At 35.0% G+C, this 20964-nt stretch overlaps 1 protein-coding gene across 1 annotated transcript; it reads left to right on the forward strand.

Moving 5' to 3' along the window:
- Positions 1-226: 226 nt before the first annotated feature.
- Cenpw (centromere protein W) lies at positions 227-10087 on the forward strand. The gene is made up of 3 exons (XM_015498571.2): positions 227-540; positions 7657-7770; positions 9939-10087. The coding sequence occupies exons 1-3, from the start codon at positions 415-417 to the stop codon at positions 9963-9965; spliced, it is 267 nt and encodes an 88-aa protein (XP_015354057.1). The 5' UTR covers positions 227-414; the 3' UTR covers positions 9966-10087.
- Positions 10088-20964: the final 10877 nt, after the last annotated feature.

A 20964-nucleotide genomic window follows, 5' to 3' on the forward strand; every position in this document is an offset into this window, starting at 1 on the left:
TAGGTTCAGTTTTAGAGGAAAAGGTTGAAGAACAAGTGTAGCTGCCCTGGCATACCAATTAATCTCTTCCTAATTTCTCATCTTTTTTAGGGAACCTAGAAGAAGCCGTTTGGATGCAGAACCGATTTCAGCAAGCTCTGCACTTTATTGTCTTTATGGAGCACCCGGGAACCGCCCCCGTGGGCGTTTCCCACCTAACCGCCGGCGCTTCCGGCGGCGGAGCGCGCGTGGCTGACGTCATTGTGGAGCGCCGTGGGCTCTCAGTTGGCGGCGGATTCAAACGGCCGAACGCAGTCTCCGGGACCCAGGCGGCGTTAGAGCGTTGTAGTTCTCCTTACTTCCTCAGTGTTGGTTAGCTTGAACAGACCTCGAGAGGACCTCGGCAGCTGAGGCGGCTGGTGCCCGAGCGGGAGAATGGCGCTTTCGACCACGGTCTCCCAGAGGAAGCAGATCAAGCGGAAGGCTCCCCGAGGCTTTCTCAAGCGCGTCTTCAAACAACGGAAGCCTCACCTTCGTCTGGAGTCGCGTGGAGATTTACTGGTGAGAGTTCATCCTTTCTCAGCTGGGAGTGGGGCCGGGGGAAGTAAGAGAAAATGGCCTCAGCCATAGTTGCTTGCTCCAGGCCGGTGTTTCAGGCATTTCCAGCCTTAACGAGGCAGCTTTGCCCCTGCCGGAACGTCCGTTCTTACTCGTGATGCCTGGTTACACTGGCATTCTTCAGAATATGGATATCTGGAACTTCTTAAAGGAACGCTGTCAGGAACATCAGCTCAAGGAGAAAACTATCCGTTGTCGATGTTTAGGAGTACCATTTGGCATTGTGATTTGCTTCTTTGAGAAGACTATGAATGATATACCCTTGAAATCGTTTGAAATTCAGAATGGGTCATATTTTTTTTGTGTGTAATTATTGTGAGAAGCATTTTTAAGCTCCTTCCCTCTTCTCTGCCTTCTTCGCTCCCTCATTTTTTTAATGTTAATCAAACTTATTGCCCTATTTCCTCTATAGTAGGCTGTTTACTAAAGAACTCTGATCCCAAAGGGCACCTAACTGTGAGTTCATTTTTCTAGACAATTAATATAATGCTTGTTAGTTCAATTTTTATGCCAGCCCATTAAAGCCTGTTTAACTGACCCATATTACCTGAAGCATGATGTTTTCCTAATAAGTAGCCTCAAACAAATCACTGTATGATGTTTCTGCTTGAAGTAAATTTAGTTTCTGTGTTGAATACTTGGAATACATATTCCTCTAGCAGAATGAACACTATTCCTCCAGGCTTAAACCATAGGAAGCACTTCCTGAGGCTTGTCATAAGAACTTTTTGTGAGTAAAGGAGCCATCATAAGTGGACATTTAATTTCCAGAAGATCAAGGTACAGAATTCTGGATAACAAAGGCATACAGCACAGATAGTCTTCAGCATGCACTATTCCACCTGTTTTTAAATTTAATTTTTTTTTCAACCTCCCCTTTTCTCTCTAGCCTCTCAAAATTCTCCACTGACTTTCCATCTGTTGCCTTCTTTAAGGGAGTCTGTTTTTTTCTAAACTATTGTAACATTGTCTCCACTTTTCTCTAATTTGGTCTTTAAAGCCTTTGGCAACCTTTCCTCCTGTTTTAGTAATTTTTTTTTTTTTTTTTTCTGTTGTGACTAAAAGACTTGACCAGAACAATTTTATGGGAGGAAAAGTTGGCTCCATTCTTTGGGGATCTAGGTGAGGCTGAACATCATAGCAGAAGTGTGTGGAGTAGGGAAGCAGCTCACATGATGATTATCAAGCTGAGAGAGACTCTAGTTTCCAGATGCAAAATATATTCCCCACAGACACTTCCCTAATGACCTGCTGCCTCTAGCCCCACACCTCACCCATCTTCAATCTCCAGTCTATCAGGAGATTTGGTTCAGACTTTTGGTAACATAATCATTTCTTTTCCAAACCTTCTTGCATTGTCTCATGTGATCTTTTGGGGGACACCTGACATTCAAACCATAACACCCAGCTAGAAAAGTACTACTTCTAATATCTTGTGCCCTCATTTTTGTTCTTTGTTAATATTCTATAAGAAAAGGCAGTACATGCTGTTGTGTTCTATCCCTTCCCTTTGGTGGTAGTAGAGATGGTACAAATGGGCTGAATTAAGATGAAATTGACTTTCAGTACAATGTTAGGTGGTTTATTCTGGATTTTCTACAGGGACTTTGGAATGGTGGGGGGAGAATGTATCTCATCAAGAATATTCAGGAATCTACCAACTGGTGCAGACGGTTTGGAGGAATTTCTCAAGTAGTCAGCTTCTTAATGTCTACTCTTTTCTGCCCCAGAGTAACCATGGACAGATGGGCTCCATGGTGGGGTGGGATAAAGGTGGCATTGGAAGAGAAAAGGGAGTGGAAATTCCAAGCCTAGGCAGTGGTGGGGAAAAGAAAAGTCTTGTGGCCACTAGCTATTCTCAGGTGGTATGCATGTTTTTTGTGGTGTTCATTAAAACAGTTCTCCTTCTTTGTATTGTATATGGCATGCATCAACCTGCTTTCTTCATTTATGTGTCTCTGCTTACCATTGACACTTCATAATCTTACCCAGCAGGTGTCCCACATTAACTATGAAATGTTATACAATTAAAGCAGTCTGTTTTGATCTCTTTTTCTGAATATGAACATCAATTAAGAATATATATTATACAGTTTAGCTACTGGGACGATTAACACTGTTCTTTAGAAGTTTCATATGCTGATATTGGCTCCTAGTGTAATATGCAGTTCTTGAGAGGAAAAAACATATCTATCACCCTTTATTTTTTTTTAACAGAAAACTGTCTATTTTTATGTGCTTTTTAACATGATATTTATTTTATTTTACACATACTTCTTCTGCCTGAAGATGTCTTCACCCTTCATTTGGCAAACTGTAATTATTTTTATATATATAGAGAGAGAATTTTAATATTTATTTTTTAGTTTTCGGCGTTTTTATATGGTGCTGGGGATTGAACCTGGGCCACATGCATGCCAGGCGAGCGCGCTACTGCTTGAGCCACATCCCCAGCCCAAACTGTAATTCTTTTAAACTCTAGTTCAAATGCTACTTTTTCAGTGAAGCCACCTTAATCTCCTTAAATGGAATCAAATTTAGCTTCCTTTTTATTATTTGCTGTCATACATTTGACTGATTTTTTTTCATGGGTTTTATTTACCCACTAATCTGGAAACTTGAAGTGAGAACTTTTTGAATTCATAGTGTTTAGCACAATGCCTTGAAAATTCCAAGTGCATTGATAATATTGGAAATACATGGTACCTATATTTGGATTGATATAGATTTTAGCAATTTACTCAAAGTTTCTTTTTCTTAACAGTTTTTCTGTACTGGCTTTTTGTTATTTTGTATATATTATGTGTTACTTGATTATTTAACATCTGTTAAATTTAAATGAATCATTCAGTTTTCTAATGGTTCACTTAATTTTTAGATTTATCATAGAATGCCCTGCAAATATTTGGGGGCTATGGTTTATATAAAATTGAAAAGTGCTGGCTGGGTGTGGTGGTGCACACCTGTAATCCCAGTGGCTCGGGAGGCTAAGGCATAAGCTCAAACCCAGCCTCAGCAAAAGGGAGGTGCTAAGCAACTCAGTGAGACCCTGTCTCTAAATAAAGTACAAAATAGGGCTGAAGATGTGGCTCAGTGATCATTTGCCCCAGAGTTCAATCCCTGGTAGGCCCCCCACCCCACCAAAAAAAAAAAAAAATATATTGAAAAGTGCTACGATAAAGGGAGAAAGAAGTCAGGCTGACACAGGCTTTTGGTCAATTGAGACTGTAAAGTAATGGAAATATTTTCATAGGTTGTCTTTTGATTTACCATTACAGAAAGCTGATTTTTTCAAAGTAAATTAATGATGTAAAAGTTTGTCTTTTTAAAATTTGGTAGCATGCGTGAGGCACTGGGTTCGATTCTCAGCACCACATAAAAATAAAATAAAGATATTGTGTCCACCTAAAACTAAAAAACAAATATTAAAAAAAAAAAAAAAAAAAGGGCTGGGGATGTGGCTCAAGCGGTAGCGCGCTCGCCTGGCATGCGTGCGGCCCGGGTTCGATCCTCAGCACCACATACAAACAAAGATGTTGTGTCCGCCGAAAAACTAATAAATAAATTTAAAAAATTCTCTAAAAAAAAAAAAAAAAAAAAAAATTTGGATACCTAACCAAATTCCTTGAAACTAGTTTTTGTTCTGACTATTTAAAAAATTAAGCTGTAGTTCATTTCAGTGACTCAGTTGAATTAACTATTTGATTTCACGGATATAGGTTGCTTTAATTTTTATGTGTGTGTGTGTGTGACAGAGAGAGAGAGAGAGATCTAAAAAGGAATGCTGTTTAGCTCGTGGACGTGAAGAGGAAGAGGAAAGTACATGACATCAAGAATACTAGCATGATCTCAATATGGTTTAGTTGGTTTTCTTTTTTTTTTTCCCCCTTAAAGTTTCTTTTCTTTTTCTCCTTATTTGGGGATATATGGAGGGATCTTTTGGTCGTGTAAGAATAATTTGTTACTTGCCTTGTATTAGGAAGTGGACTGAAGGTCACTTGGGAAACAACATTGATAAGGACAGGAGTAGTTCTTGCACTTATAATACATTGGAGAAGAAAGTTAAGTGTGAAATTAATGTATAATATAGTATGTGTGGTGATAGGAAGTAAGGGTGCAATCATTGATCTGTATAATCTTCCATATTACGGAAGTTGGGCTTTCAGGGCAGTCTACCCACCAAAAGAATTTTTGGAGGTAAGGATTCATTGGAATTCTAAAAGAACTTCAGAAGATTTAGTGTAAAACTGAGAGCTGAGACAAATCAGAGGTGAAACTGGAAAGGCCAGTTCAAGTAGAGTGGAGTGTTAAGGGATATAGAATTTACCCTGAGGGCATCTGGAAGCTATTTATTTTTAAAAGTGGAAAATAAGATTAACAGATGAAATTGTGCTGTATTATGGAAGTGTTTGTTTTGTTTGGCTTTATACATACTATTTAAATGCTGTACCACGGAGCTATATCCCAAGCCCGTGGAGTATTTTTGCTATAAAAGGAGATGGAATATCTTTGGAAGTTTAAAAAAAACTTAAATTTCATGGTAAAATGTAAAGAGTTAGAATTGTAGTGTTTCACCTCAGGGTACTTTGAAAATCCAGGAAGACAATGTGTCAAGTACAAGAAAAATATTATCTTCCATAGGTTCTTCATCTTATTAAATTTAAATTTCTAAACTCCTGTTTTCTTCATATACCACTGGAATACCCTTAAACACCTAATAACAATTCAGAGGTGTAACATTATCTAATTAACATTTAGTGAACTCTGAGGAAGTATTTGTGTGCTGTACACAAGATGATGAACATTAAGTATTGTATATGAATTGTTCTAACTGCAGAGATTGTGCATTATGATGAAAATAACAACAGAAGTTATATGTTAAATATACTATCTTGGGCTGGGGATGTGGCTCAAGCAGTAGCGCGCTCGCCTGGCATGCATTTGGCCCGGGTTGGATCCTCAGCACCACATACAAACAAAGATGTTGTGTCCTCCGAAAACTAAAAAATATTAAAATTCTCATTCTCTCTCTCTCTCTCTTTCTCTCTCTCTCTCTAAAAATAAATAAATACACTATCTAGACTACAAATTAGTACAACCACTCTGGAAAGCAGCATGGAGATTCACCAAACTGGGAATGGAACCATCATTTGACCCAGCTATCCCACTCCTAGGTTTATACAGAAAGGACTTAAAAATAGCATACTACAGTGACACAGCCACATCATTGTTTATAGCAGCACCATTCAGCACAATAGCCAAACTATGTAACAGCCTAGATGCACTTCAACAGATGAATGGAAAAAGAAATTGTGGCATATATACGCAATGGAATATTACTTGGCCATAAAGAATAATGACTTTATGACATTTGCTGGTAAATGGATGGATCTGGAGTTTATCATGCTAAGTGAAATAAGCTAATTCCTCAAAACCAAAGGTCAAATGTTTTTGTTGATATGTGGAAGCTAAACCACAAGGGTTGGGGTTTGGAGGAGAATAGAAGTTCAGTGGTTTTGACAAGGGGAATGAAGGGAAGGTAAGGGGGATAGGAATAGGAAAGACAGTGGGATAAATCTGCTATAAATTTCCTATGTACATATGAGTATACCACAGTTAATCTCAATATCATATATTCACAAGACTGGGATTCTAATAGGATATAGTCCATGTTTGTATAAATATATCAAAATAGATTCTATTGTCATGTATATCTAAAAAGAAAAACAAAATAAAAAGGATACTAACTGGATCCAAGTTGCTAATGCCCTCAGGCACCTTGCAGAAGCAAAGAATGGGAAAGGTGTGAACAGTAATATAAAGGAGCATTACATATGATCCTAGAGGGAGGATTGAGATAGGACTTCAGTGCACCCTTTATTCTCTCTTGCTTGAGCTATATGTATTTTATCTGTTTTCAAGGTGTGTGCATACAGATTGAGTAGCACTTTTTTGGTTTTGGATCTCTATTTTGAGTAAAATTAGTAATGTTAAAGAGCATATTCAGATAGTGAGAGTTTATATATATATGCATATATGTATATATATATATATGTGTATATATACATATATATGGGACATATATAAGAACATGACATAAATCTGATGATATATGTGTTTTGCTTATATGTAAATTTTGTTTCTGTAAGAATATATAAGAAACTGGTGTGAAAGAGTGACTTATTTTTGACAGTCTATGCTTTTATATTTTTTATTTTGTACTGTTATTTGGAAATAATTACAGACTCACAAGAAGGTGCAAAAATGGTACAGAGTTCCCATGTATCCTTTACCCAATTTTCTACAATTTCTTACACAATTAGAACCCTTTAAGCTTTTGAATTTTGTACTGTTTGTATTATCAAATAGTTTTTTAAAAAGGAGGTTTAAAGATTATTAATTGTAGGTATGATTATTTTATGAAATTCACAGATAAGTAGGTTGACTTTGGCATGTAATTTTGTACTTCAACATTCTTTAGAAATTTTAGTTATTAATATATTTTTAAATAAATTTTTGTAATTAAATATCTGGCTAAGATATCTTCTTAGATGTCTCATAGTGAATTAAGAGTTTTGATTTAACATTTTCTGGAAATTTAAATACATTACAAGTTTAAGTTTATTTGAAATCAGAAGTAGGACTCTAAGTTTTGCTATATAGTGATGCTTTTCAAAGATGTTGTCTGTGGCCTTTGGTCTACCTTATATAGCCTTGTTTCTTATATTACAATGACTACCTCTGTGGATGAAATCTAAGATTGAGTTATATTAAACTGGTTTCTATTTAGCTTTGTAGTTACTTGACTTAACTATTAGTAGCAAATAATAGAATAAATTTTGACCAGAAACTTTATATAATCTTGAAATCTGTTTGAAATTTCTTTGCAGTGATTTCAATTTTCCCTATTTTATTTTCCAGCTTTGTTTTGAGATTTGAATGACTTATGAATGAAACCTCTTATAGAGAAGATTGTATTTTTGAAAGTCATTTTGGAATATTATTTCAAACACATTAGTGTTTGAGCTTAAAAATTGATTTGGATTTTCTCTTTTAAAGGTTCATTTGAACTGTTTACTCTTTGTTCATCGACTAGCAGAAGAGTCCAGGGCAAATGCTTGTGAGAATAAATGTGGAGTCATTAACAAGGATCATGTAGTGGCTGCAGCAAAGGTAAAATCGAATTTCTTTTCTTGAGTTAGAATTAACTTAAAAAGGGCTGGGGATGTGGCTCAAGCGGTAGCGCGCTCGCCTGGCATGCGTGCAGCCTGGGTTCGATCCTCAGCACCATATACCAACAAAGATGTTGTGTCCACCGAAAACTAAAATAAATAAGTAAGTAAGTAAATAAATAAATAAATAAATAGATAATGAAAATTCTCTCTCTCTTTAAAAAAAAAAAAAGAAAGAATTAACTTTAAAAATACCACCTGAGTCATTACCTCTGCCTGATTAAGGTACCTTTTTCAGCTTTGTTGTTTAAGTTGTTATTTGACTTTTCATATTGATGGATTTTTCATACACACACACACACATGTACATAATATGTATATTATGGATTTCTGATGGCAAGTTTAATGGCCACCATTTTATCACTAAATGGGAGAAAGTGAATGTTTGTTTGTTTGGTAATCTGTGGGCAAACAAACTTTATAACCTTGAAATTTGTCGAAACTTTTTTATTTTAAGTTTCCTGAATTATTTTCTAGCTTTGTTTTGAGATTTGATTGATTTACAAATTAAATCTCTTACAATCAGAGAAGATTGCATTTTATTGGTATACCTTTATAATGTTAGAATATGATGCCTAGGACAGAATTTCCCAGATATGTTCCTGAGAACCTTCTTTCCAAAAGATGTTTATAGATGCCCCACCTCATAAGCTTCTATGTTCAGAAAAGTGAATATACCATATCTCCTTTATTAGTCACAGTGTTGTTTATATGTAGAGCTTTTCTATAAGAATCTGCAAGAAACTGGTCACTGTAGTTGATGGGATGGTGTAGAAGAGAGAATTAGTTTTGACAGATTACCTTTTTGTTGACTTTTTATAGATTTTTATTTTGAAATAATTGTAGACTAACAATGTGCAAAAACAGTTTAGTGCTCCATGTACCCTTTACCCATTTCCCACAAATGCCAAAATCTTATATAACTATAGTTCTATAAAGTTATGAAAGGTTATGAGAAATGTACCAATATAAAACTTGCTGAACTCTGTTCAACTTGCATTTTATAAATTTATTTGAGTACATATAAATATTTAGCATTTTGTAAATTCATTTGAGTACATGATGCTTTCTTTTCTGCTGTCTGTATTAGTAGAATTGCTGGTCTAGATTGTAGACCTATTTGAGGGCCTCTGTGGAAGCCTTGGAGCGTGCATGATCTGTCAATTTTTAAAGAGGCTTTTTATGGGGCTGGGGATGTGGCTCGAGCAGTAGCGCGCTTGCCTGGCATGCATGGGGTGCTGGGTTTGATCCTCAGCACCACACAAAAATGAAATAAAGATGTTGTGTCCACCGAAAACTAAAAAATAAATATTAAAAAAAATTCTCTCTCTCTCTCTAAAAAAAAAAAATAAATAAAAAGAGGCTTTTTATGTTCTCTTGCTATTACAAACATTCCACTGTTAAGAGTCACGATAAACTTTTCCCCTCTGAAAGGAAAGCAAGAACTCAGAGCTTAAAGATGTGCATGTTTAAATTTAGGTTTGTTTTTATTAATAAACTATATAAGTGTACCTAGCCAAAACAGTATCCAAGTTCTTTTCTTTTCTTTTTTTTAAGTTGGGAGACCAGTAAAGATCTTATTTTGTCTTATTTCTGTCACAGTGAAGTGTTTTGAAAATTGTCTACTTAATAGGCTGTTCAATAGAAGATGATCGGTCTTGGTCTCCAACTGATATAATTCTAACCCAGATGCGAGAAATTTTACTTGGTAGAGGATTTGTGCTACTTTATTGTTGTGAAATACCTGATTTGTAATAGCTTTTTGAGGTTTAGAGCATTCTCCATATCCTTCTATCACCAATTTCTAAAAACCTCAAGTTTGAGAACATTAATCTGTATCCTTTTACAAGACAATTGAAGATATTAACAGCTAGAGGTAATTATTAAGACCAAGTTTTGAGGATGTAAACATGTTTTACATTCAATGAGAGAAGTAGACTAGTTTAGAGGAATTTAAGATTATTATAAGAAAAATATTCCCTAATTACCTTCCGAACTGGCTTTTAAAAGTGAGAAAAAGACTTGTATATTGCTCACAAAAGGCTATGAGGAATTATGTTTTGTTTTCTGTAGGTATAATATGAATTTTCATTTTTTTCCCTTCCACAGGTAATTCTAAAGAAGAGCAGAGGTTAAAAGTCAAGGAATGTGTTCTTGAAAATTACATGATATGCTGTTTTAGGTGGTAACAAGTCATTAACATATTTTTTATGTATGGATTTATTCTTGGGTTATTAAAATATTGGCTAGATGGGGAATGTCTGTTTTTTTGCTGGCATTGAAATATCTCAAACACAAAGGACTATTTTACATTTTTAAAAAATCTATTTTAAGAGAACCCTAGTTCTTTTTACTTGTTTTGTTCTTATAAATGTTTTAACTATCAAACATGAAATCTGACTGTTTTAAGTGGCTTGAAGAGATGCACTTCATACAATTAAGTTTATATATTTAGATTTAACCACAACTGTGCAACAGATTTAATTTCTACAGAAGGACAATATGGAGTCAGATCTAGGTACATTTTAAATGTGTTTTTCCCCCCAGTGCTTTCACAAAGCAATACAGTCTACTTTTTTGTTATGTCAATAGTAACAATATAATTATCTGAAAGATTGTAAACATCACTTGGGTTTTTTCAAAACACATCTCCTTCTCCAAACCAAAAAATAGAAATTCTGGATCAAATTGAGATATTTTCTTCAAATTGTGTGGATTTAGCAGATGGGATATTTCCTCCTCTAAAATCATTTAGAAGTTTATTGCATATCATCCAATAGTGGTTATTATTATTATTATTTAACTTTTTGAGCTCATTATAGATTCCAACTTGAAGCTACAAAGGTGTAGTACAAAGAGGACCCATGTATTCTATACCCAGTTTTCCCAATGGTTATGTCTTACATACTTACAGTATATCACAACCAGGAATTTTTTTTACAAGTAGTGTGTTTATAATTCTACACCATTTTATCATGTGTAGATTCATATAACTACTACCATAATCAATATATAGAACTATGTCATTACCACAAAATCTTCCTGATGCTGTTCTTTTATAGTTACACCTGGCCCACCATGTCTTCCACCCTGGCAAACATCCCTAACTCCTGGCAAGTACTAACTGTTCTTCATCTCTGCAATTTTGTAATTTTGTGTCATATAAATGAAATTACATAAGAGATGATCTTTGGAGAGGTTTTTTTTTTTTTTTTTTTTTAACTCAGTATAGTGATTCATTCATTGAAGTTGTCACATTTTGGTAGTTCCTCTGTGTTCCCAAGCGATTTTTCATGGTGTGAGTATATCACAGTTTAACTGTTTACTTATTGATCGGTATTCCGTTTTTTCCCCCCCAGTTTTGGGCTATTAAAAATAAAATTGTTATGAACAGTTGTACAGTTTTTATACATGTATCAATTTTCATGTCTCTGGGATAAATGCCTGGCAATTTGATTGCTGGGTCAAATGGTAAATATATGTTTAACTTTTAGAAAAGAAATCACCAAACTATTTAGAATGGCTGTATCATTTTATATTTCTATTAATAGTATATAGAAGATCACTGTCTTTAAGTTCTCATAAACATTTACTATTGTTAATTTTTTAAATTTTAGTTATTCTTACAATTTTAATTTGCAGTTTTGTAATGGCTTATACTCGTTTTAGTTGCGCTGCTGAAACAAAGTAGTATAAAGTGAGCAGCTTATAAACAAATTTACTTCTCAGTTCTCATTGTTGGAAGTCTGAGATCAGTGTGTCACCATGCTTAAATTAACACTTGTGTTCTGGTTTTCTTAGAGTTTTGAAATATTTTGAAAAGTTCTCAACATAAAGTTGCTTCTTCATTAGTTTTTGTTATTGTTTAGATGAGATGCCCCCCACTGGCCAAAGCTCCTGTTAATGCAGGAATATGCCGAGGTCAAATGTTTAAATTATGAGAGCTGTAAACTGATCAGTCATCCTAGTTTCAGTGGACTGTTAACTGGGTGGAAGAAGTGTGTGTGTGGATGCTTTGAAAGGGTTGTTCTTGCTGTGGCCCCTTCTTCCCCCAATACCCCCCTCTCTCTCTCCCTGCTTCCTGATCCTGCCATGAGCTGGGTAGCTTTCTCCCACACAACCCTTCCCCCATGATGTGCTACCTCACCTTCGGCCCAGATCAGTGTAATCAGCTATCTATGGACTGAGATCTCTGAAACTATGAACCCCAAATAAACTTTTCCTACTCTTTTAAGTTTTTCTTGTGGAGTATTTTGTTCACAATGACAAAAAAAAAAGTTGAATAAAACAGTTTTGTTTAATGATGGTATATATTAAGCAAAAAATTTCACTTTGACATTGGAACTAAGACATCCTGTTAGAAAATTGCTACTCTTGGGATGTACTTATAAAATAATTTCCCAGAAAGTGACATTGGGAAGATGGTGGACTAGGAGGTCTCAGTGCTCATGTGTTCCCCGTAGAATAAAACATAACAAACAATATTCTTGAAATTATCTTTGGAAAAACTTCATTGTATAATGAGGAACTTTCAGCAACTCCTAGCACAAGAAAGGATGGCAAAAATAAATAGTATAGAAGATCTTATGTATGTTGTAACATTCACTAACCCAGGATAACTTGTCACCAAGAAGAATCTCTTCTACATGACCTCTCTCTGCAAGGCAAAACAATAGCAGGAAGATCTGGCAGCACTTGTCATTGCAGTGAACATCTGCCACTTTTACCACCAAGGACTTTGAAGTCTGCCAATGATGATCCCAGCTATTGCACCTGCTCACAACACACACTGCTATGCAACTTTGCCCTCAACCTTTTAGGAATAGCCATTGATGAGCCACCCAAGGGCCTGACTTGCTGTGCTTCTGTCTCCATGCAGTTGTACGTATATCCTGGAGCTGAGGTTGCATCCTGCATGCTTATACTCCGAACCCTAGCTCTGAGGCCATTTTGTGGAAGGCTGTATCTCTGATACCGATGCCACTGCTACAGAAAGCGTGCCTGTGTCCCAGTGTCCTAGTCATTGCATACACCCTTTGCAGTTTACTTAAAATACCTGATATAACAAACATTGTGTAAATAGCTATGCTGGATTGTTTAGGGAGTAAGGTTAAGAAAAAAATTCACATGTTAAGTACATGTGCAATTTTTTAAGAAAATATTTTCAATCTTTCAGGTTGAATTCACAGATGCAGAACCTGTAGATACATTGGGCTGACAATAATCATGTCAAATGTAAATGGATTAAATCCAGTCAATCAACATAGACAGGATTAAAAACAAAATAAGTTGGTGATATATTGGCTACAAGATACTCTTTAAAGACACATAAGCTGAAAGGAAGTGAATGGAAAATATACTCAAGTGATAACCAAAGGAAAGCAGAAATGTCTGTACATAGACAAAATACTGTTTTAAGTCTAAAGTTCTAGGCACCACAAAATTTGATAGAGTATTATAAAAGGGCCAGTTCAACCGGAAGATATGATAGTGATATATGTGAGCCTAACATTAGAGAACTTAAAGCTGATATTGACAGATGTGACATAATTAACAGTAATAAAATAGTTTGGACTTCAGTATTTTACTTAAAGCAAGAGATAACATCTAGACAAAAATTACTAAATGAACAAAACTATAGGCCAAATGGTCCTAACAGACATATATAAAAATTTCCACCCAACAGTAGAATACAAATTCTCAAATGCTAATGGAACATTTTCCAGGATGGACCACATATCACAGAATAAGTCTTAACAAATCTAAGGAGATTTAAATCATTCCAAGAATCTTTTCTGACCACATTGGAATGAAATTGAAAACATCAGCAATACTGGGAAATTAACAAATATTTGGAAACTTAACCGCACTCTTGAAAACTATTTTTTTTTTAAACTTTTTGAAAAAAGATCAACAAACAGGCTAACGGAATAAAGTAATTAGAATGGAAGAGGAGACATTACAACTGATGCCTCAGAAGAAGAATCATAAAGGACAATTTTGAACAATTATGTGCCAATTACTGGATAACTAGAAAAGTGGATAAATTCCTAGAAACATAACAACCTATCAAGAGTGAATTACGAAGTGGAAAATCTGAACACACCAATAACAACTAAGAAAAATTAGTAATCAGAAATCTAATAAGAAAAACTCAGTACCAGATAACTTCAAGGGTGAATTCTACCAGAATTTCAAAAGAATATAAATCTTTGTTTAACTCTTCCAAAAAATATAAGAGGGAACTCATTCTATAAGACCAATGTACTTTAATACCAAAACCAGACACAAACATACTGTCCTGATGTACATAGATATAAAATAAAATGCTAGCAAACAACACAGTAATGGATCATAAGCCAACACGAAGTTGGGTTTGAGTTTGGGATGTAAAGATGGTCAACATATGCAAATAACACATTAATGAATGAAAAGCACCTGATCATCTTAGATGCAGAAAGGCATTTGATAAAGTTTAACATCTATTTAATTAAAACTTCACCAAACAGGTTTGGAAGGAATATACTTCAATACAATGAAGACCGTATATGAATGCTCCTAGCTAACATTTGTTAGGGTCTGTAAACAAGTCAAGATGGCGCCTGGCATTTTGCCAGAGGGAGTGGTTTGTGAAGTAACGCCAGGGAGCCATTAAGTGTGGAGATTCCTTATTGGTTGACTGCTGTATCTAGTTTATGTTAATTAAGATAAGCTGTGTGGAATGTATAATATACCCCTCCTGTCCTACAATAAAGGGCTCCCACTCCTGCTGTATCAATCAACACAAATTCCTCGTCACACCCCTGTTAGTTTGCCCAGCCAGCCGGTCTGCGGCAACATTAATGGGAAAAATTGTAGATCATTGCCTCTAATATCTGGAGAAAGCAGTCTACACTTATCACTTCAGCATAGCCTTACAGATCTTCTGGAGCAATTGGATAAGAAAAAGAAAAGATACTCAAGTCTGAAAGTAAGCAATAAAAATCTGTTTTCAATTCACTTGATCATATTGCAGGATATTTTATATATTCAAAACCTGAATTTTTTAAGGCTTAATGATCGTATGAAAATCAGTCATGTTTCTGTATACAGTGAAACAACCCAAGATGAAATTAAGAAAACAATACCATTCACAATAGCAAGCAACAACAAAACCCATAAGGGAAATAAATCTGAACAAAGAAGTGAAAAACTCATACGTAATTATAACATTGATGAAGGAAATTAACAAGGATAAATGGAAAGAAATGTTCATGGATTAGAATAGTGTTAGGATGTAATGTTACTCAAAACAATCTACAGAGTTAATGATAATCAAAACCATGGCTCAGTGATAGAGCGCTTGCCTAGCATGCATGAGGCACTGGGTTCTATCCCCAACACCACATAAAAAAACTAAACAAAGGTATTTAAAAAAAAAATTCTAATGGCATTCTTTTAGGAGGGGAGGGAAAAAAAACCCCTGAAGTTTATATGGACGCCAATAAGACTCCAAATAGTCAAATTTTGAGTAAGAAGAACAAAGCTGTGGGTATCACATGTGCTGCCACCAAAATATAATGCAAAGCTACAGTAATAAAAGAAATGTTTACATAAAAGTGTACATACAGACAAGTAGAACAGAGTACCCAGAAATAAGTGGATGTGTTGAATGAAAATTGGTCTTCCACAAGTGTGCCAAGGCAGCAGAGAAAAGGTAGTCTCTTCAATAAATTGTGCTGGGAAAATTAGCCAAATACAGAAAAATGAAGTTGGACACCTATTTCATTCTGTAATCAACTCAAAATGGATTAAAGACTTAAATGAAAGACCTGAAATTATAAAATTGCTGGAGGAAAATAGGAATAAAGCTCTTAACCTTGGTCTGGGTATGACACCAAAAGCATAAACAACAGAAGTGAAAATACACAAAATTTCATCAAACAAAACTTTCTGCACAAGAAAATTTTTGTGAAGAAACATTGAAGAAGGAAACAGTGAAGAAGCATCCTATGAAATGGGAAAAATTGCTTGCAAAACATATCAGAAGTTAGTATCTAAAAAAAAAAATAATAAATTAACAAGCCCAATAGCAAAAATAAAATAACTCCATTTAAAAAATGGGTAAAGATGTTATTAGTTCTCCAAGAGGATGTATAAGTGACAAACAGGAATATGAAAATGTGTCCAACCTCACAGGGATATTCATTTCAGAAATAATGAAAATGCCATATTACATGTGTTAAAGTTGGAAGTATGGTGAGGGTGTGAAGAAAAGGGAACTTTTATTCATTGTTGATGGGAATACTTGTATCTCACACCTGGATTATTTTAGTATCCTATGCAATCTCTGTTTCCTTGCCCTACCTTTACATAGCCCATAGTCCCTACAACTCTTGAGTCATCTTTCTAAAATGTAAACATAATCATCTCATACAGCTATTGAAAAACCTTCAGTGGCTTACTTTTGTCTTGGCCAAAATGGAAGCTATGTATAACATTAATTATGATCTGGTACAGTGTTGTGTGCAGTGTTATTTGGCAAGTTTTCCAGCTAGGTGAATATGTTAATGAGCAGAGAACTTTCAGGATCCACGAATGAATTCAGCCACCTCAAGGCAGGGGTGTTGCTCCTCTGATACTCTCATTGATATTTCACTGATTAGAGAGAGCTCAGTTTTTGCTGACACCCTGCGCTGAGAGAATTCTCTCTTCCACGGAATTTGTTGATTCAAACAACAGTAGGTTCAAATACAGCTGCCCAGGGGTAGAGGAGATATCAGTGTGTCCAAATAGCCTTGAGGTGCCAGCAGCCTAGAGGAGGAAGAAATACTATGGCAAGTTGATAATCTCCCAATTAGGCTATGTCCCCCACAGCCTTACTTTTGTTTATCTTGTAAAAGTTTTTCCCACAATAAATTCCTTTGATGTGTTTGCATATAAAATAAAACACACAGGCCCTCATTCTTTGTTAGAGGTCAGACCCATCTGGCTGACCAACCCACCAAACCCCACTTTTAACCTATTTTCCTGCCCTTTGTCTTTATTTCTTTTATAACTTTTAATTTTCTCAATTCTTCTCACAGTCTGTGTTTAGTGAACTGTTTATTCACTGTGCAGGATGTAGCAAGAGAGAACCAGGTATTACCCCCAGGGAGCTACAGAAATCAAATTATGAAAGACTATCATGGGGTAGCCATATCCATCTTGGCAGCCTAATTTTTCTGTGTAACATAAAAAAAATATATTTTTTGAAGAATGCCTCCCTGCTACCCCTCTTTTTCTTTACCTTGGGCATCTATATCTATCTAATAAACATGCATAATGTAGTTAGTTGAGGCTACTTCTTCCCAATGAGGGTCTTTTAAATAATCTGCACTTTGTATATTCTCTGTTAATAGAGTTCTGTGGGCTATTTTTCTATCACACTCCAACCCTTAATTGTGAAAGCTTCTAGAGAGTATGTTTGTAGGTGTCTATAATTGATGCGTAAAATAGGATTCTGACTAGGTGATTGGTGAGTCTTCAAGATTTTGCCTCTACAGAGACCCACACTCTTGATGCCTAAGAAGGAAGTTGTATGTATGTTCAAAAGATAAGTATGTGTAAGTGTGGTGGGTGCAGAATAGTTTGAGATGAGGCAAGATAGTAGATGCAGAGTCAGTAGAGTGATTGATATCTACCGAAAACCCCCCAAGTAATCCAATTAATAAATGGGCTAACGAACTGAACAGGCATTTCACAGAAGAAATATGAATGATCAACAAATATATGAAAAAATATTCAACAACATTAACAATTAGAGAAATGAAAATCAAAACTGGGATTCCATCTCACTCTAGTCAGAATGGCAAAAATTATGAAGAATATAAGTAAAACAGTAAGTATTGGGGAGGTTGTGAGGGAAAAGGTACACTCATACATTGCTGGTGGGAGTGCAGATTGGTGCAACCACTATGGAAAAAAGTATGGTGATTCCTCAGAATACTTGGAATGGAACTACCATTTAACCCAGTTATCCCAATTCCTGGTTTATACCCAAAAGACTTAAAATCGGTATACTATAGTGATGCTGCCACTTTAATGTTTATAGAAGCTCAATTCATAACAGCCAAGCTATGTGCCCTTCAACAGATGAATGGATAAAGAAAATGTGGTATATATATACACAATGGAATTTTACTCAGCCATAAAGAAGAATGAAATGACAGCATGAACTGGAAATATTGTGCTAAGTGATAATAAGTCAGTCTGCACAAACCAAAGGCAGAATGTTCTTTGATGTGGATGCTAACCCACAGCAAGGGAGGGGAAGGTTAGAAGTTCATTGGACTCAACAAAGGGCAATGAAGGAAAGGGAGGAGGGATAGAAATAGAAAAGACAGTAGAATGAATCAGACATCTTTCCTATCCTCATATGTGAATATATGACCATTGTACTCCATAACATGTACAACCACAATAATGGGATCTCTTCTGCAAGAAGTTGTACTTATTCTATGTATGTACAATAGGACAAAATACACTCTATTGTTGTCATGCATATCTAGAAAGTACAAATAAAAGACACAAAAAACAAACCATTCCTTTTATTTGATGTATGTAGTCAGTCTTATTTTCCAACTGTTATTTCAAAATATTATGAATAAGATTTAAAGAACCCATTGCTACTTATATTCTTATTTATGCCTCATTGAACTGTGATACTTAGTAAAATCGGTATACTATAACTTTTCCTTTATGATCTTGAGATATTGTCATCTCTGACTATGTTCTCTGCAATTTTCTTTTTAAAGAGATCTACCTTAATGAGTCTTGTACTCTGCTGTGTCTGACATGCTTTAAGAGTTTTTTTGAATTAGTATTTGCATTATATATATTTTATATTGATATTTCAAAACATACTGTATCCTTTAAAGTACATTATTGTAATCAGCATATATTGACATTTTAATCTTTAGTCTGGTAGTTTTAGTCATTGGAGTTTTTACTCCATTTACATTTAATGTAATAGTGTTATATTTAGGTTTATAGTTATTATTTTACCATTTGTTTATTATGTGACACAGCTGTTCTAAGTATCTTTTTGCTTTTGTTTTCTTTTGGATTAAGTTGTATATTATGATTCATTTTATTTTCTATTCGTTATACTTATTATCTGTCATGTATGTCAATGTGATATCAATCAAAGCTATTCTGTAAAACTTAAGTTTATTGGGAACAGTATGGCATTGCAGTGGGAATACATAGCTACCGTAAACTATGGGCATAGTCAAAAGATTTTGGTAAGGAGACGTTTTTAAAGTTAAATTGGGAGGGGGAGGGAGATTACTTAAAATATTTTGTGACAATAATCTTGCTACAAGAATCAGTCCAGGGGTTGGGGATGTGGCTCAAGCGGTAGCGCGTTTGCCTGGCATGCGTGCGGCCCGGGTTCGATCCTCAGCACCACGTACAAACAAAGATGTTGTGTCCACTGAAAACTAAAAAATAAATATTAAAAAAATTCTCTCTCTCTCTCTCTCTCAAAAAAAAAAAAAAGAATCAGTCTAATATTAAACAATCAATTCCATCTTTTCCGTGAGTTCTTTTTGTCAGTTGGTGGCAGTATGTGGATTCATATGATAAGTGATAATTCACAGAATTAGCATTATTTTACCTTCTGTCTTTATAGAGGTATATTTGGTGTTTTATGAGACATTCTGGCAAGAAAAAAAAATTGTTGGGCAGACATTTTTGCAGAAGTATTTTTTATGTAAGATTGTGGTGGCCTTTGTTCAAAGGAGGTTGTGGTTCTGGTAGACTTTTGTGAATAGTTCTTATTATGAACCATGCATATACAGAATCTCCTTTATAAGGTCCTGAAGATGGAAAAGACTTTTTTTAGGGGGTGGTTAGGGTTTGACAGAAATTACTCCATTCAAACCACTTTCACATTTCCCACTTGTGATCCAGATCTTTCACCAAAAGCCTCATTGATTAATAGTCCTGTAATTAGCTCTCTACCACCTTCCCCCCATCCCTTATTTGGGGATTGAACCCATGGGCACTCTACCACTGAGCTATACCTTCAGAACTTTTTATTTTTGATACTGAGATAGGGTCTTACTGAGGTTAGTCTCGAACTTGCAATCCTCCTGCCTCAGCCTCTTGAGTAGCTGGGATTACAAGTGTGTGCCACTGTGCCCTACTTGTTATTAGATTTTGATGATCTCTCTGTGCTGAGATAGATAGGCCTTTCTCAGTTGTTGGTCTAGTCTGGTGTGGTTCCCTGGCAGGGGAAGTAATTGGTAACTGGGAGAAATCAAGTAGGGAGAAAAATAAATATTACCATTTCGTTTGCAAAAGGAAATTTTACCAAATTGTTGTAAGCTATACATAAAGAAGTTTTATTAATTTCAGAAAACATAAATATTTAAGTAAATATCCAAGAATGTTTTTTAAAAAGGAACTTTTTTTCTCTGTAGTTGTAGTGATTTTTTTTTTTTTTTACCAAAGATAATCAAAGAAAGCCCAATTTATTTGCAAAATAACTTCAGTGGTATCACATTTGACTTGATTATTTACCTAGGTACAGCAAGAAATGCGATTTATAGTAATCACAGATTTCGAAAGCTCTGAGTTTTATTATTTTATGCAGTCTCATATAATTCTCTTTTGTTTGATCTTCATTAGCAGTTTGATGACCCTATCAGTTTCTTCCTTTAAGTTTTAAAAGGTTTTATTTATTCCATTGGTCTTAAAATTTTCAGAAACTGTATTAATACAATTATTTTGACTCTGCTTTCAAATGCTTTTAGAGAAGTATCAGAGCTGTGGATGACAAAAGATTTAGCATAGCTATTATTCAGCAATTGACAAGGAAGTTCAGTTATTTTCATTAAGACTTTAAATGATTCAGCTTCATAAATGTTTGTCTCATTTACATTTATGTAATTTATTTATTTTTGGCAATTATACCTAGATTATTTATGGAAACTGAGTAGATAAGCTTCCTTATCATTTCAAGTTATTTTTCAAGGATAAGCCCTAAAATTAATTGTTTTGTTTGATACACAAGAAGCAATGGATACTGTGTTGTATTTTTATCTACATGCTTGTTCTTAGATTGAACTGGTGCTTTTTCTCATCTAAATATCTGACAGATAAATATAAC

This window comes from Marmota marmota, unplaced genomic scaffold (genome assembly GCF_001458135.2).
Source record: "Marmota marmota marmota unplaced genomic scaffold, marMar, whole genome shotgun sequence".
In the NCBI taxonomy this organism is placed as follows: domain Eukaryota; kingdom Metazoa; phylum Chordata; class Mammalia; order Rodentia; family Sciuridae; genus Marmota; species Marmota marmota.